We start from the raw sequence: 18,014 nt of genomic DNA on the forward strand, positions 1-18,014 counted from the left end.
GAGACCATTAAGAGCAATTACCTCTGTGAAACATTTACATTTTTGCATGTATTTTTATGCTCAGCTGCTCTGTGTGGCTTTTAAATGCGCATAACAAGAGTCGAGACGTTCTAAGCCTCAGACATTGGGCTCATTGTTCTTTCCTGTTTCTTGGAATTTCAGCTTATTCTGCTTTTATTTGCTTCAACTTGTGTCACGGTAGCAGGAATTTTCCCTACGTTGGCACATTTCACCCGATGACACCGAGACACGGGCAGAGATGTGGTTTTCTATGGGAACACAATTCAACTGTTTCCCTCTCCCACACGGTACTCTTTAAAGCTAGAAGCAGGAAGTAGGACATTCGAGCATTTTTATTATGTTAACATTTCCTCATTGAGGTCAACAGTGTTGGCACAAAGCTGTGACAGACCTTCGATATTTGGGCAGAGTATTTAAAGGACCCTGTGCAAGTAACGTCTGAAGGACATTTGATGTCAGAGTTCATTAATCAAGACAAGCTTTTGAGTCGCAGAACTCATTTAGCCATCAGAAATGTACATTGACATTCATCTTTTACAAATTGTTGTTTCCTGTTCATACTTTATTAGTCTTTTTTTGTAAGTTTGATGAAAGAAATGTCTGTAGCAATGCCAATGTTGCAACAAGGCACCAGACGCATGACATACTCAAGTGCAGGTAATTTGTAATCAAGACTGGTGTTTTTCTCTCAAACGTCATTTACCAATTCTCAGAGCAACTCCTTCAAGATCTGCAATTAACATGCGGACACAATAAACTTAACATAGGTATGTCGAGGGCTTGTCAAAAGCTTCCGTGCTAAAAAGTATTACTTCCATTTTTAAGGGAAGTATTGCTATTGGGAAATACTTAGAACCTTGTAATATTTCAACAAACTACAGTGTAATAAAAGTGTAGTGCAAAATGTTTTCTATATGTTATTGATAAAAGACGTCGTGTTGCTTGCTATTGTGCTTTTTGTCCATCATGCTGTAATGAGCCATCTTACTCTGGGATACTAAAATCCCAGAGAATAACTTAACATAAGACGCCTTTATTCAACGCTCAATGGTCCCTGAAGGACGACCACAAACCGCCTGTTTCTCCGCAGAACAGGGGTTCAGCGTCAGACTACACTACCCACAATGCACCGCGATGCACAAACCCGCCGCACCTTCGCCGGGTGGAGCCTGTGAACGTGGGGACGTCGGCGGTGGGTTTGCCGCTGGAGTGCGAATTGTTTGACAGGGAGCCGAGGCGACTTGTGCCGAGAGGGGGGCGGCGGCGGCGATGAAGAGAGAAGTTAGTTGTCGGCTTTCCGCCTGAACGAGCGTCTCTTTTTCGGACCGGTAGTTTTTCAAGCGAGGCAACCGGCGCGGCGCCAGCAGATGATTCGTAGTAGCCCGAGCAACAGGGCGACCGCTCCAGCCTTCCGCGGAGTAGAAGGCGGCAACCGCAACGCGGAAAAATAATTCCAGGTGGGGGGGTAGAGAGGGGGGAGAGAGAGAGAGAGAGAGAGAGGGGGGAGAGAGAGAGAATGCGAATGGTGACAGGATGCCGAAATCAAACAAAATGGAAACGATGTAGCGCCGCTGCGACGTTTCGCGTAGCTAGAACTAAGGGTAGAGTAGAGAGCGGGTAGCTAAGGGGCTAGCAGGGCGAACTAACGCCATACATGTGAAGTTATCCCCGCGAAAGAAGCCCGGCCGGGAGAGAGACACCGACAGAGAGAGAGAGAGAGAGAGAGAGAGAGAGAGTTCACCAGCGTTGCGAAATCAAGGAACAGGACGCAGAGGAAGATGCTACGGAGAAGACTGAACCGCTTGGTATGTTTACGTGTCATCAACGCCACACACACACGCGCGCACACACACACGCACACGCGCGCGCAGTTGTTAGCGTGTGTGCGTGTTGCGGCTGCTAACGGCTTTTAACTGCAGTGGCTCTGTGTCCTGAAACGATGTAAATCATTTTAACCCCCCACACCCCCGTTTTAGCTAAAAAGAAACTTGAGCAAAGTGTTGACACTGCCTGACAACACGTAGCGAGGGGGTGGGGGTCTCCCTCCATTGCTCTGAGCCAGTTACCTAACGTTAACTGACAGGTAAGTTCTCTGCCAGCAGGAGTCACGACTCTTTTTTTATTTTATTTTTTTATTATCTGTGTAATTGTTGTCTTCTGAGTGGAATAGTGCAGTCAGTGTGACCCGCACAGAGGAGGCTCTCTCATCTTCTGTCTCCGCGGCCCTGGACTCCTTTTCTCCGGGGACCCCAATGCTAAAAATAGGCTCTCTATTTAAAGGCACTATGACCTGCATCCAAAGATAGGCCTTTCTCTGTGTGGCCTCTATTAGAGTCGAATGGATGGATGGATGAATAGGTCAGATGAGATTGGTGATCTGGATTCTATACATTTGAGGATCATGTTTTTTTTAATACCTTTTTTGGATTGTAGACTTCTGCTCATTCAATATAAGAAAAACAAAACAATACGCACTCCTGCTCGACTACAGATGCAAATCATCTGTTTCTCAATGCGCCACACTGTCGTGGATGTCTTTGCTCCATCGTTGCTCTGCATCCTGCTTTGAACCTCATGTTTTACGATTGTTCAATTTAAAGCTTTACCTTTTTAAAGTCTCCCCTATTGGTTTCACTGCCTGTTCTAATCCATGAATCAGCCATGAGTGGGGCTGGTTGGAAAGTGGAGTAGCTATCCTCAAGGCCAGGTTTCTAAACCCCCCCCCCCCTCTTACTGCCTCTTTATAGTCGTCCTGTGATCCGGTAACCTGTTGTCGCCGGTGGTTTGATTCCCCCACAGGCTCTGTGAGCAGTATAGATAGCGGCGGTGAATAAGGCGATATAATAACTCTAGTGCCTGACCCTCCTTCTGGCCTCCCTCTTTAAGTGCTGCCAGGTCAGCTGATTTTCCTTCTGGAGAGGATTGCTGCTGTAATTTCTCTCCAGTGTGAGCTGTAAATAATATTTTGTGCGGGGCAGCCGGCCACGCGGCCATCCATGCACGCGGTGGCTTTATGGGAGGCCCACAGAAGGGGGGGGGGGGGGGGGGTGGGGGGATACCTGTGCATCATGAAGAGGGGGGGGACAGATGGAGGGACGGGAGAGTGTGACTGCTCATACCAAAAGCCACCCTCCGTTGAGTCTCCCACTGTGATGCACTGTGCCACTAAAACCCCAGTGTGTCTTTGGGAGGACAGGGACAGGGAGCGAGTGCGTCTGGGCTTTTCGTGGTGACACAGTTACCTTTGATGTTCTCTCAAGCCCTTGAAGGCAGCCGCATGATGTGAATGCGAGGAGAACGCCATCGCCCAGGCAGCACCTCCGGTGTCTGTTTTTTGGCACCATGGTAACCAGAGGACCTCCTCGCACGCTCTGCATCGGTTGGAGCCACACCGGGGAAGTTTCTGCGTCACAATCTGACTGTCGTAGTACTCTCGCGAGTATTCCTCCGCTGCTCGGTGATGAAGTACACTGAAACCCGACGGGGGGGGCTCCTACCCCGTCGGCAAAGACAGGAAGTGGGCAGCGTGAAACAAATGGGATTGCTTTAGGTTAATGAAATTACTTTAGCGCGGAAGCAATTAGTCCTGCAATCACTTAACTAAACAAGCCTTTTGGTAATTGGTTAATAATGGATTTTTACCTCGTACGACGGCACTCACTTATAGCACTTTTTAGTTTGAAATTGGATTCTGTTGGTTTTAGTTTTTTTTTCACTTAGAAAAACATGAATTGAAAAGGATCAAATCTGACGGATGTGTTACGTTACAATCTGCTATTTAATCAAGATGGTGAGGCGAATCTAGCCTACAGTTTTTCCTTGTGGTTTAGATTTTGACTGATCTCACCCCTGTGATGTCCTGACGTTTCTTTTTCCATGAGAGTTCTTCCTTGTGGCCCGATAAGGCTTTAAAGCACACCTGTTTACAGTTGCGTCTTAAGGGCTGTGTACTGGTCTCAAATATTTACTGCCTCTGCGCAGGACGCAGCACCACGCTGGTCCTGCTCTTTCTCTGTAGCCCCCCCCACTCCCCTCACCCGTCTTTGGTCCTCTCTTCAGTCCCCCCCGTCCTGCTGCAGAATAAAAGCACTGAAGTCTGCCAGTCTGTCTCCTCCTGACTGTGACCCCCGCCCGGGTAAACAGGCCCTTACCTGTCAGGGGACGTCGTTGTGTATGTTTGTAGTGTTTCATGTCAAATCCGTTTGCCAGCCCCGGGGGCCCTCAGAACCAGTTTCTAACCCTCAACCAAGAGCACTGGCAGGTTAGAGGTATGCACACACACACACACACACACACACCTGTACACACACACACCTACCTGTATGAACCCACTATCACGCCATTGAGGCGATTTTGTGTTTACAGTTGTTTTCTGTTTTTTTCCCCCAACGTTACAAGAACAATTTAATGTCATGTGCCTGTTGCTTCCTTTCATGACTGCTTTGGTTTTGTTGCTTCAGAATGCTCCACATTTGATGAACTACAGCCAGCAGCACCTGTTGGGAAGATATTAGCGCTTTAGTGAGCAGTTGTGTTAAGAGCCTCATCTGAAGTCCATGGACTGTACAAGGCTTCGTAGGACCATTAGATTTATCAGGTCTCTTTTGATTAGGAGAGATGTGTATTGATTAGAGCCGCGCTCAGTTTTGCCGCCATTAGTCCGGCGCCGGTTATTTGCTCGCCAACAGAATTGCTTACTCTGATTTCTTTCTCTTCCTCCCTCTCTCCATCTGTTCTCCTGCACGCCGCTCAGTGATGGAAACTCAGCCAAAGGGGTTCATCTGCAACACACAGCAGGATAATAAATATATGTAGCGTGAGGAGGGGAGGGCAGTGTGGAGGAGTGGGATAGCGTGCTGATGAAATGTAGTGGGGGGAGTAAAGAAAGCCCTTGGTGACTCAGGCTGGAGTGAAACCAGGGGGTGTACCTATGGCTTCTTTGCACCTCGCCGTCTCTTTATCCACCTAATGGACGCTCTTTTTAGCTCCCTGCGGCGCTTCACGTTGGCGCGAGCGGGTCAAGTTAGACGCAAGGGGACCTCGGATGCCTCTTTGTGGTCTTTTTCCACTTCTTTTTTTTTTTTAAAAGCCAGCATTGAATTCTCAGTTTGTACCTCCTAAATAATTCAGGTCGCTTCATTTATTTTGAATTCTCCTCGCATCGCTCCTCTATTTCCTGACCCACGGACCCTCGCCAGGCGAGCGGCACTCCAAATGCACGCTCGCCATCCATAAATGTATAACGTTCGTCCAGAGAGTCTCCGTGCCGCGCTCCGGCTGCGGCTCTACCCAGAGAGCATTCGCAGTGAGATGTGAAGAGAATGCTGAAAAGCGCGCGCACGTGTGTGTGTGTGTGTGTGTGTGTGTGTGTGTGTGTGTGTGTGTGTGTGTGTGTGTGTGTGTGTGTGTGTGTGTGTGTGTGTGTGTGTGTGTGTGTGTGTGGGGGATTTTTATTTTTTGTCTGTGGCTCACTCTCTGTGTCTGAGCACGGAGGGAGGAGGTGAGACGGCAGCATCTATGATGTTCTCTAATCCTATTTTTTTTCCCTCTTTTATTTTTCCAATATAATGTGTTTTTGTCACCTGACAGAAAAGTACACGCATGCGAACATGTGAGTCAATCTACCGAGTGCTGCGTGACATACGAACACGCTCCCTCCCACACACGCTCGAATGAACACCCAGGTTAATCAACAGCCCACAATTACACCCCCCCCCCCCTCCCTCCAGCCATGCCGGCACTGCAGCTCAGTCACAGTGAGAAATACGTCTTTTTTTTAAAAATGTGGTCACAATTCAGTGGGGGGAAAAAAAAACCCAAATCGACCACGCCATCTGAGCAGAAGCAGGAAAGGGCCACATTGATCTCGATGATCAGGCCCGTCGCCCTCCCATGCAGTGTAAGGATAATTAATTGAATAGCAATTACAGCTAGTGTAGCTGAGAACATTATTAAAGATAATGTCATCAGAAGGGCTGCAGCTGAGATGGAGATTTTTTTTTTCAACTTGTCAGCAGCATTAGGATGGACTGTAAAAGCTTTTTTTTGTTGGTGTTGCATGGCTCTCTGCCAGACGTGTCGGGGGGGGGGGAGGGTGAAGCCGTTGTTATTTTTTGCAGTTTAGTTAAGTTACAACCAATACACTACATAGAAAAAGCAGCTGGATCAAGCACCTTCATTTGAAGGATCTGAATCTGGCGATTTGTCGCACAGAGTGAATGTTCACTTGGCTGGAAAAAACCATACTCCATTTATGGCTACACCACTTTAAATTCCCCTTAATTATGGATTAGAGTGTGACTAGGCCGCTGCTCAAGATGTGCTCACTTTGCTCGGTCTTAAAGCACAAAGCATGGAGCTTTTTTTTTTTTTTTTTTTTGCATAAGAGCCCTATTTGCTTATGTCATTCTCTCCAGGACTTACTGAGCTAACTTGTCCAGATGGATGGTAGCGACGGGGACAAAGTTCAACCTGCAGGAGCACATAATCTCTGGAGCAAAACCCAAGCCTCAGTACATGAATGCTTTACGAGCAAACGAGTGAACCAGTAAGAAAATAACCCGCCTATGCTGAGAACTTGTTTAGTGAAGTTCAGGCTGCCTTCTATCTGGTCTGTGTACGGTTCTATTATGAGGAACAAGTATGCGTCCGATAGACAAGTTACCACAGACACCTGTGAGAAATGTGTGACTTGCTTAAACATTTCCTTCTGTGTTTTCTTTGTGCTCCACGGACGTTTCTCAATGGCCTTCTCGGGTGGCAAACACTACGTACGGTAGATTTCCCGCAGCGCCGACATGTTTCCCAAAGGTGCTTTGCAAAATTTGTGTTCACAGACTTTATGTTGTGCCCACCTTTTTTGAGAAATACCGTGTGGCCTAAATCCTCTCTCTATGTATCGGCCATTTCCTGATACGGCGCCTTTTCTGGTAATTTAATAAATGAATAGACTATATTAAATATCCACACAATACAGCCTGTTTACAAATGCATAGTAATCAGATTCAGAATATTCATATCAATTCAGACAACACAATCGTGTATCGTCGTACTTCTGTGTGATCTCCTCGCCATACGATTCCATTGAAAGGCGATCGGATTGTGTTAATCGAACCACGTCTTTGCCGTTCGCTAAATGTCAACGTGCACGCTGTAAATCTACATGCGTTTCCCCTCCTCCCCATTGTCGAGGGACCCAGTGAAATGTAGGCCAGTACCAGCCCCTGGTACAGTACGCTCTGTGTCTTGCTCGTAGAACAATGGGCCTTTGCCTATCCACGGCAGCTCCTTAGGCTCAGCCCTCACTTGGAGTTGGACCTTTATTGCTCCACTGTTCATCGCTGAGTGCAAACAGCGGGGCGAGGAGAGAGCAGTGGCTGGTAGCTGGTATGGGCTCGGCAGACTACGTCCCGGGCCAAGCGTTGGTGGATCCATGATGGAGGTAACGCCTGTTGGACGGGACAGCGCCTCTGCTTCTCCTTCACTTGGTGGCCTCAGAGTACGGCCAACAAACTTACTCAGTTTAAGATGTGCTGATGATGTGCAGCCACTTATAGAAATGAAGGGAAAGATCCCAAATGTTTGGAGAAGCAGTGTAATAATAGTATGAATTTTTAATTTTGATTTGATATTTTGAGGAGACTGTAATAATGTATAATAATACACTTGATTAACTGTTATGTTTGCTGAGATAAATTGTACTTTGTTTAGTTGTTGTAGTGACACACTTTTCAATGTTGATGTGTCTTCAAAAGATAATGTAGCATCTCTAAATGTTCTGCGGCCCGGACAATGAGCGGCCCGATGTGCAAGCAAATCTGAGAGCGTTGCAATTAGTGAGACGGAGCGAGCGCGCTGGAAGAAGACCGACAGGGAAGCGAATAGAATTGAGTACCGCGGTGACTAACGGCATCGACGCGTGCGTCTTTCCTTCAGACGATCATCGCTGGACTGGTTCAGCCTGTCATAAAAGCCACCTGATGTTGCCGTTTCGCCGTTTTCACTCTTGTCAATAACACTTCTTGCGACGGCTCGGCGAAGGTTGGGTGCTCGCCGGGGAATTTATTCACGGCATTACTGTCAGATCCTATTTTGATGTTTATGCGGAGACTTCCTCCAATGGCATACACCTTATCTAGGGACTTTCGCCGCTACGTTTCTCCTTTCCTTGTCGTGAAAAGGAAACTGCTAATGTGCATCAAGTGGCAGATAAGGTTGACCTGGGACAATTACACTTAAGAGCGACACCATAAAACCTGATAAGGAAGATAAGGTAGCGCTGGGGCCGATTGAACACGATAAAGGGCTCGTCTGGTCTGGTACGACCTAATGAGACGTTAGCCTGCGCGCAGTTCACTTCTGTGCGCAGAATGACATGAGATGGCTGCTGAGGTCAAATACGAACACGGACTTAGCAGCGAATCTGTCCTTCTGTGTTATTAGGACGCGTGCAGGAGGCAAAGCAGGTCCCCGGCGCTCTCTGTTACACACGGCTCCCTCACACCTCATTAAATGGGTTTGAGTAGATTTTCTGAGTGGATTTTTACTTTTTTTTTTTAAAACTCAATGGCATTAAGTTTGTGTGCGTTTCCGTCTTGTACCCAAGTGACAACCCCCCCCCCCCTCCCACCAGGACAGCAGGCGAGCGCCAACCCATTTTATTTGACCCTTAATATCGGCTTTGTGTCAGTTGTGTGTAACATGCACCTGCTGTCGACCCTTTTCCCCCTCTGCACGTTGCGGCAGCACCTCGACGGAGGCCGGAGCCGCTCTTCATTAAAACCTTTGCTTCCACGAATAGAGATGCAGGCGTGAAAATCCACTCTGCAGCCCCCGAGAGCCAGAACCACTCCCCGCCCGATGCTCTCTGACAGATGTGGCGGCCATAAACAGGTCTGGGTCAATACAGAAGGGCTACTGGACGGGGGGGCTTCTATTCGTCCCCTGAGGATTATGCCCGAGGACATGTGAGCAACCTATTCAGATGTGTGGTGATTCTTATCAATAAAACCAGTAGAGCCTGTTCCTTTTTCTGTAGGGTGCTTTTAGACTTCAGCCGTCGTTGTAGGGGTGTGTGTTTGTTGTATCTTACACCGCTACTTCGTTAGAGTTACTTTTTCATCTTTCCGAGCAGAAACTATTCCGCTTTTTTGTTTTTTAATATTATTGCATTTTGAATTTTTTTATTTTAAAATTGCTGGTCATACAAAAGAAACAAGATTTTACCTTGAGGTTTAAAAAAACTGGACTAAATGGATCGTGGATTTATTAATTTAAGAAAATGAGCCACGGACTCATTGATTTAAATAATTCTCAGTTTCAGCTCTTGTTTGTATTTCTTTGACTTAAATTCCACTGTGCTTATTTTGCACATTAACCGTGGTGACGGATCGCCTTACAGCGTCCACGGCCTTGTCTCTTTATCCAGTGTGTCTGTTGAGTTATCAGCATGCGGATTGTGACAAAGCGGGATAGTCGCTGAATAGTGAGACGGTGTGACAGGACGCGCGTGTCATCAAACCCGAGTCCTTATTGGGAGCTTGGCAGTAGCTGAATGCGCTCTTATAGTCCGTCCGCCCCCCCTGTCCCTTCCGGAGCCAATTTCACTATTTATACATAATGAAATGTCCAGTGTAATCTAATTGTTCAGTTTCAGAGTCACCTAATTCGCTAATGCACCATTTGAGCTATTGCATCTCCGCTCAGGTTAGCATTGGATGTTTGCTTTATCGATCTTCATCCACGGGGCCTTTTTTTCCCCCCCCTGTTTGTGGCCGATGCTTTTCCATCGAGGAAGAATCTGCCGTTTGCTGTTGACATGCTGGCACTTGACTTTCGGACACTTTTCCTTTACTTGCTCAACGTTGGCATTGAATTGCCATGTTTGACAGTGAGGTATAGATAATGCTAAGCTTACATTAGCATTTCTTGTTTGGCGTCTCGCTCCATATTTCTGAGCTGTGCACTGCGATCACGAAACTCAGAAACGAAGCAGGCCTCGTGCTCCAACCCTCGTTCTATTTCACAGCGATTTTGCCACCAAATCAACGGCCGTTCAATAGTTCTTATCCTTACGACCCCAGGGCTTGGTCTACCTCTTCATTTTATTTAGTCAACATTGCCAACATTGCTTTTGGAGAATGATCTCTGAGGCCCAAAGATGGCTTATGCAGGTGCTTGCAACCAGGTTTCCAGTGTTTATTTACCCAAGAGGCCCGCAACCTTGAAACTGAGCATTAGCCCGCCTCTCGTGTATAATTGATCCTGGATGGGCACAGGTGATAGATTGGCACTAGCAGAAGCCAATTTATACTGTTGACTCTGTGACCTGTAACCCCGAAGGTAGGCGCCACAGCACTCTGAAGGTCCTCTGCGGGCTAATTTGTTTTGTAAATTGTTCCTTACTTGCATTTTCTATTTTGCCTGCGCAGCCCTTTTTGTATACGGGCGTTTTATTCTTCATGCCGTCCCCTTTTGTCCTCTTCTTACACGTGTGTTCGCTACAGCATATCTGGATTGCTGGCACATTTGTAGAATATTTGTTCCGAGCACACAGATGATGGATAAACTGGCAGAGACACTGCGTCTGATTCGAGCCCATGAACACGGAGGTGTCGATACAGGAAAAAAAGGGGCATCGTGTACTTGGATGCCGTTGCACTTCCTTCTTCCCACTCTCTCCCTTCGTTCTCTGGCAGCCAGGTCCGTCCGGGCCGGCTGAATCAGTCTGTGTGTGTGCCGTGCGGGTGGGAGATGGTGAACCTGATAGCAATGCTGAGGAACATGTCGGCTCATGAATGGGGGAGCATTATGTTAGCCTTCGGGTTCCCGTCTGGTCGGCAGAGCCCATGGGAAATATTTCACTACGAGTGGCTGTGAATTTGACATTTTATGTTATTTAACTGCTTAAGAAAAGCAAATGATTGTGTAAGCTGCAGTTATTTTGGCCCCAGATGCATGAATCACATTTACAAGTGAGGCTATTCTTTGATCTCCCCCTGTTGTCAGAAGCAGACTTTGGGCAGCTCGCCGTGCAGGTGGCTGTCATTTACACATTCCTTGGGTCTTTGATGAGACCTTAATGGTAATCCGTTCCCTCAACCCACATGTTGCTGGTCTTTGTATAAAATTAAGCAGATCCCTGCCTGCATAACCTTGATAATTTATAGGCACCGTAATAGCTACACATACTTGAGCAACTGTAATTGGAGGAAAAAGGCTTCGGCACAGGCTTGTTTACAGCTTCAGTTTAATGAATCATTTATTTGATCAAATTAAAAATTCTAGTGCATTATTTAGTGTGCTCATTGACCATACACAATCACCATCTGAGACGGTGCCTTTAAGGAATGTATGTTCGTACAAACATGTTTGAGCTTGCTGACGGAAAAACAAAACCTTAAAGTCACATTAAATCAAATGTCCTATGATTTAAACCTGGAACAAGAATAATATGACTTGTATACATTATTGTTAAAAAATAATTTGTCGGTAAAATAAAATCAGTAAAATATCATTTCTCCTTTTGAGGGAATCTAGAGGACTATCGGTACTATAGATACACCAGATATGTACTAATGCTCGTGCCCTAATTAAGAAGCACTCATACAACCACGTTGTATTAAGTTAATGTTTGAATGTCTCTACTTTTAAGTTCGGAAGCAATGTGCAGTTACAGGATGTTTCACACCCAACCAACCCAATACCCGACAATTTCCCCTGTCCACCTCATCTCCAGGGGTAGTCCAGCGTGTCTCTGGCTCCTCACCCGAGTCTGCCCCCTGCGAGATACTTGCGTGGGTGCGTTTAAGCGCGTGGGTGCACATATCATCCTGCCATCTGCATCGCAACAAGGCAGCTCAGCCAATAAATCATAGCGCGGCATTTTGCTCCTGGCTGTCCACATTTTGAAATTGTTCATCCTCGGCGAGTGACCACCTGGGAGGGTAGAGAATTAAGTTTATAGTCCCCATTTTGGCCCGTTGACGCCCGTCACACTTTTAGCCGTCCGCTCTCTGAGTTATGGGCCAGTGCTCGACAGTAGAGTGCTTTTCGAGTCTTTAATTTGCTGCACCACTGTAGCAACTCTAATCTCTTAATACCTGACCTCTGGGTGGAATTAAGGCCTCCTCAGACTTTAACATTTATGGCCACAACAAATTCTATGTGATCGCTGTAGCTTTGCTGCACGGGAAATAATATTGTTTATTCATTCCAATATGTTGCAGGTACTGGCTCACATTTTACGTTAAAGTAATTCTTGTTTCTTTTTTATATTTGTTAGATTAAACTGCGCCTGTTCGGTGTCTAATTTGTGAAATTGAAATGCGTACCTTGAACACCCTTTCTCTCCTCTTTCTATCTCTTCCCGTCTCCACCCACCTCTGCTGCTTGGCCCTCCAGCTCGGCGGCGATGAGAGAAGAGTAGACAGTAGGACTATCTATGTCGGTCATCGGTCATCTTCCCCTGGTGAGCCTATCATCAAGTTCTGCGATAACAGGATCGTGTCTTCCAAGGTAAGAAACGCACACACAGGATCTCCTTCCACAGGATGGAATTCATGTCCCTTTTTAGTTTGCCAACTTCTCTCTGTATTCTGTTCACCAGCCTTCAAGCATTTTTCTTTCTTAGTGGGAATGACACTCGGAATGAACTCTCTGTGTCCCTTCTTTGTTCCTCCGCCCACTTTCTCTCCACCCGCTTCTCTTCCCTCCGAACGGAAGTCAATTATTTGTGTGTCCCGCTGGCCTCCGATAGACCACGCCCCCCCACCCCCCTAACCCCCAACCCCACAGTCCCTCAGTGTCCGCTGCAGGCTCAGGCCAAGTGGCTTATAGATATGAGGAAGGTGATGAGGAGGGTGGAAGCGGTGTGAGAGTAGGACGGCAGTGGGGATTTATAGTGGTGCAGAGCGTCCCATTGAGGATGGGCCAATCAATTTGCTCCTGCCAGTATGTCAGGGTAACCAGCCGTTAATTACCCCGGCTGTAGTGTTGATGCTTCCGCATGCCTCTGCTCTCCATCATCCTGTTGCTTTTCGCAATGACCCCACCCCCTCCCACCCCCGTTGTGGTCCTGCATCGCTGCGCTCTCTGCTGCCGCCCCCCTTTTTCCCCATTACTTTCACTCTCTCTTCTGTCTGGCAAAATGAGATGGGCCCTTGTGCTGCCGCTGCATTTCAACGCTATCCCCATGCAGATGTTCCCTGTCATAAACGCTGCCTTAATGCGGTTTTCCCTGCTGGTGTGTGTGTGTGTGTGTGTGTGTGCATGCTCTTGTGTTAGTTGGGGGGGGGGGGGGGGGGGATTGGTGGCACCGAGTTACTGGCAGCATGTTGTCGAGCCGTCTCTCAGGGATTTAAGGAGATAAAAGTGTTGCTTCATGGCCACTTATAACAGAATAAAACGCTCAGTAGAAGTCCCCGGCATGATAAGTTCATTGGGGCTGTGTTCAAGGGTAGCCAGATTTAGGAGATAAATCGCTAATCTGAATCAATGGAATACCTGTGGTCCCTCAAGGGCCTTCTGCCTCAGCAGAAGAAAGAATTGGGTCTCGGAGCGATTGAAGTTGCCTTTCCTCGCTCCCCCCTGCGCGGCTCAGACAGAACACACACATACGCAATAGTCTGTAAATATTCAATGGCTCTAATCTCTCTTCCCTCTCAGGAGGTTTTTGTTAACCTCCTGAGATTCTCTACGCTTGAATGGGAGAAATTATGCAGAAAAGAGCCTCAAAAAGCAATCCCCGAAGTCTAATACCTGTTTTCTTTTTCTGTGACCTACATGCATGTTTTTCTTTCTCCCACAGTATACGGTTTGGAACTTTCTACCAAAGAACCTCTTTGAGCAGTTTAGAAGAATCGCCAATTTCTACTTCCTTATCATTTTCCTGGTGCAGGTAAGGACAATACTGTTTGTAATCATTGTTGAATCAAGTTTTCAATCACAATGGGTTAATGTGTCTCAGGATGGCTTCACTACCTGTGTCACAATGTGTTAGTCCCCTGTGTGCGTGTGCGTAGGAGTGTGAGAAACAGGGGACATTTGCATGTGGCCACAGCAGGTGTGAAACGGATACTGGATGAGTGAGCTGCAGAAGTGGGTTCATCACGGCAGCTTACGCAGATGGCTCATATTGTTTAGCTATCTGTTACTTTACTGTCCCACAAGGCCTTTTAAACACATTGTTTGGGGAAGGAAATAATGCCTTGGTACTCTCGTAACATGCAAAGACACTCATGCATGAACTGACATTGAGCTTGTGTAGTTCTGTGTGACATATCCATCCCAGATGTAAGTCAGCTGTATGGAACTGTGAGATCATGTGATAAGCAATTGATAGATTTTGACTGACCAAAAGGCTTTGACTGGCATCCTTATTTCCTCACTCTGTGGTCCTAAGTGACCTCTCCTCCCTCCTATCCGGCAGTTGTTGGCTGCTTGCATTCGCTCTTCTATCATCTTTGTTCCTTTTCAAATCCTCAGAGATGGAAACTAGCGTCTACCCTGTTAGCAGTAACCCAAACAGCAGACCCAACGCCAGCACCTGTTTACACTACAGGTAAACAGGTGCTGGCGTTGGGTCTGCTCTGGAGGGATGTGCTCCATCTAGTCGTATGCTGACTGAATGAGCTCACGGTGCTGCTCCCTGTGCTCCAGCAATGTACTTTTGTAAGTCAAAAGCAGATCAAACCCAGACTTTATTTTTCCTCCCGGTCGTTGTTTCCACGTTTATTTACAGTTGACAGCCTAATTTTTTTCCGGTTTGTTTGCTTTAACTCCCTGGCATCTTCCGCTAATGGATAATGGTTCTGGGTTTTTTGACGTCTGTGAGCTAATGTGTGAAATTATCGTGAGCAAATGCAGTTCACTTATATGGGAGTAAACCGCCGAGCATGTTTGCATCACTCTCACAAACAGCCAAGGATTATCAGTGTGCAGTGCCATGTGTGTTTGTGTGTGAATACGTTGTATGCATGCATGGGGAGCGTGTTTGTGCATGCGGTTGTTTGACTTGGTGGGTGTCCTGGGTTTGCTGAGGGTGTTTACCCAAGCTGCATCCTGCTATTGTATCAGAGAGGAGGGGGCAGGTACGAGACGGAAAATAAACCGCCTCACTTTCCCTTCATGCAAATGCTCTACCAACAACCCAATGTCCTGCATCCTCGCATCCGTTGTGTTTCTTTGCGTCGTTCTTTCTCCCCTATCCTCTCGCTCGTTCCACCCGTCCCTCTGCAGCGCTGCCCTGCTGACGTCAGCAGCCAGGAAGCCCTCCTGTACGTCTCAGTGCCACAAATAGACACATGCAGGCTGATAAAAAAGCACCACTCTGCTATAAATAGCCCGGTGTGTCATGGCTTGGAATTTGATCGAGTGAGAACAGTGAGCGCAGCGAAAGAGTAGGAGAAACCGGGGTGAGAGAGAGAAAGGGGGCAGAAAGACCAAGATAGGAAGGCGCGAGGGCCCGCTGCGCCAACTCGGGGACCCGCTGCCCGTCGCTCACTGTGACACACCTCCCGGCCCGGGCGAGCGGCTTTGTGCCGCTCTGTTCTGCTGCTCTGATATCACTCCAGCAGCACACAGTTCACTCCTGCTGCTGAGATGTTTGGGCTTTGCATTTGGAGGAGGAAAGGAGGAAAGGGTATCGGGCCATCTGGAAGTTTCAAGTCAATCGGTGCAGATGAACGGTGGCAGAGTGGTGCGTTATTTACAGTACAGTTGTTGAAGGTTTTCTGAAGGTTTTTCGTTTTCTCAGGAGGTTGCTGTCTCAGTAGTTCCAATGCGTCAATGATAACTTCTCCTCTAATGTGTCAATATTTTCACCCTGTTCCCAAAATTGATGACCGTCCCTGATACAGTTATGTCGGTGAAGCTCAAGTCTGATGGTTTGAAATGGAAGAAAGTGCATTTTTAGAATCGTTGTTTATGAACTGATACTAAAAACAGACAAGTGTGAAATGAAAGCAAGCGCTTTTTTAGACTCATTGTTTATGAACTGATACTAAAAACAGACACCGTCATTTATCTCTTTTTATAGTCCCCCACTGTACGGTTGCGATCGAAATTGTCATAAAAGCACCAGAAATGAGTCTAACTGGAGTGAGATTTCTGCTGAGTGTTGGCGTTGTCAAGCATTCGTTGCCGCTGTCGCCCTTTGTCGAGGTCGCCCATCTGGCCGATACATCAGAGGGGTGAGCCGCTGTGTGATCAGTTAACATCCAATCACCTTTCTCCGACGTTCGTCGGAGGATCTGGTCACGACTAGGGTTGGGTACCCAGAACCGGTACCAATATGGCACCGGTTCCTATACGACCGGTATCTACCGTACCCAAACGCGGTGCTTGCCTTTTGAAAAACGTTATTTACACACTCTTAAGGACACCATCCTCGCAGCTGCTAATGATGGCCTACTGCTTGTGTAGCTACAGTATAATATATTATAATATTATAATAAATACACATAATATATTGTTCAATCTGAAGTACCGGTTTAGCACCGGTATCGGAAAAAACCCAAACGATACCCGTCCCTAGTCATGACAAACAGTAAAAGGGCTACAATGACCGGAGTACATCAAGCTGCTCACAAGAACACATCGATGTTCCACTCGCAACCGGGCCGACGGCAATCAGGAATCAGGAAACATTTATTGCCATAATATGTCAGACATACAACGAATTTGGTTAGTGTGTAACAGCAGACAGTACGACAATGGACGACAAGACAAACAGTGCACAAGGAATAAAATAAAATATAATGCTATGTCTTAGTAGAATAAGGCTATGGGTTAGTTTAAAAATAAAGGAAGTTAAAGTTAAAAATTTTTAGAAATTAAATAAAGTGCACCAGCGAACAGAAAGTGACAAGTGAAAGTGACGTGTGCAGTGAGAAAGAAAGTGACCGGTGGAATGTCAGAGTCAGTCAGGGGGGGACCGGGCTCTGTTGATGAGCCCGACTGCCGACGGGAAGAAACTGTTGGTGTGGCGGGAGGTCTTAGTCCTGATGGACCTCAGCCTCCTGCCAGATGGAAGGGGCACAAACAGGTTTTGTCCGGGGTGATCGGGGTCGGCTACAATCTTTTTAGCTCGCTTCAGGGTCCTGGAAGCGAACAAGTCCTGGAGAGACGTGCAAAGAGTCTTTAACACAGAGGCCCATCAGCTGCCCTCTTGTGCACACGCGCACTGTTCTTTTGAAGCATTGAGCGCTCTCACCTCGGGCTCACCTGAGGCTTCTGCTGCAGAATCATTACTTTTGCTTCCGTCTCACTGGAATCGCCAATCTCGACAAATATAGTGCAGACTCGTCTGAATCTGCACCCGTCCTAAGGGGCGATGCGCACTAGTCTCCGCTTTTTTAAATGGATTGATCCTTGAGTTAATTGTAGTCACAGTAAAGCTTTGGCGTGACCGTAGCTCACTTAGAATTCCAACCAGCTGTGTGCGTTGTGTCCGCGTGTCGCACCACAACTTCAGGGGGCGAACCGCGCCGCATTCTACAGGATCACAAATGCCCGGGTAAATCCATCTTCTGATGGCTTTAAGGAACATACAAACGCACAAGTTTGTTGTGGGCTGAAGCTGGGAGCCTCGGTGAGGCGGTGCTCGTGAACCAATCCTTTGGGATTACCCGACCACACGTGTTGAGAGCACTCGCACCAATACATCTCGGGCCGTACTATGCGAGTCCCTCGCGTAATCCTCGGCCAGGTGAGGTGAACCGCTGGGTTCACCTCACCTGCCTCTCTCACGGGCCTTGGCAGAGACACCGAGGTGCTGGCACGCCTGCAGATGAAGCAATCTGGCCCACTTGATTAAAAGTTCTTGGTCCAGAACCTTGTTCGCTCCATTTCAAAATGTAAATGCCTCCCCTGTTTCCTGCTGATGAAGAAATTTGGGGAGTAGTAGAATGGAAACAGTGGATACCCTGCATTTAGAGGACTCGCCCTTTCCTCTCTAGCGTCGCCACGCACTCCATCCTCCGTAACCACACAAC

General features: G+C 47.3%; 1 protein-coding gene across 5 annotated transcripts in view; it reads left to right on the forward strand.

Moving 5' to 3' along the window:
- Positions 1 to 785: 785 nt before the first annotated feature.
- Positions 786 to 18,014, forward strand: part of atp11c (ATPase phospholipid transporting 11C (ATP11C blood group)) — a 34,097-nt gene continuing 16,868 nt past the window's right edge. For 4 of the 5 annotated variants that reach the window (XM_040173552.2, XM_040173558.2, XM_040173559.2 and 1 more), the window contains exons 1-3: positions 786 to 1,826; positions 12,424 to 12,537; positions 13,829 to 13,918. In XM_040173552.2, the coding sequence (XP_040029486.2) occupies positions 1,800 to 1,826; positions 12,424 to 12,537; positions 13,829 to 13,918 (231 nt within the window). In that variant the 5' untranslated portion in view covers positions 786 to 1,799. Of the gene's footprint in view, positions 1,827 to 7,441; positions 7,463 to 12,423; positions 12,538 to 13,828; positions 13,919 to 18,014 lie in introns of those variants that run through there. The other variant, XM_078100609.1, reaches the window with a different exon arrangement.

Source organism: Gasterosteus aculeatus, chromosome 4, assembly GCF_964276395.1.
Source record: "Gasterosteus aculeatus chromosome 4, fGasAcu3.hap1.1, whole genome shotgun sequence".
Lineage (NCBI taxonomy): Eukaryota > Metazoa > Chordata > Actinopteri > Perciformes > Gasterosteidae > Gasterosteus > Gasterosteus aculeatus.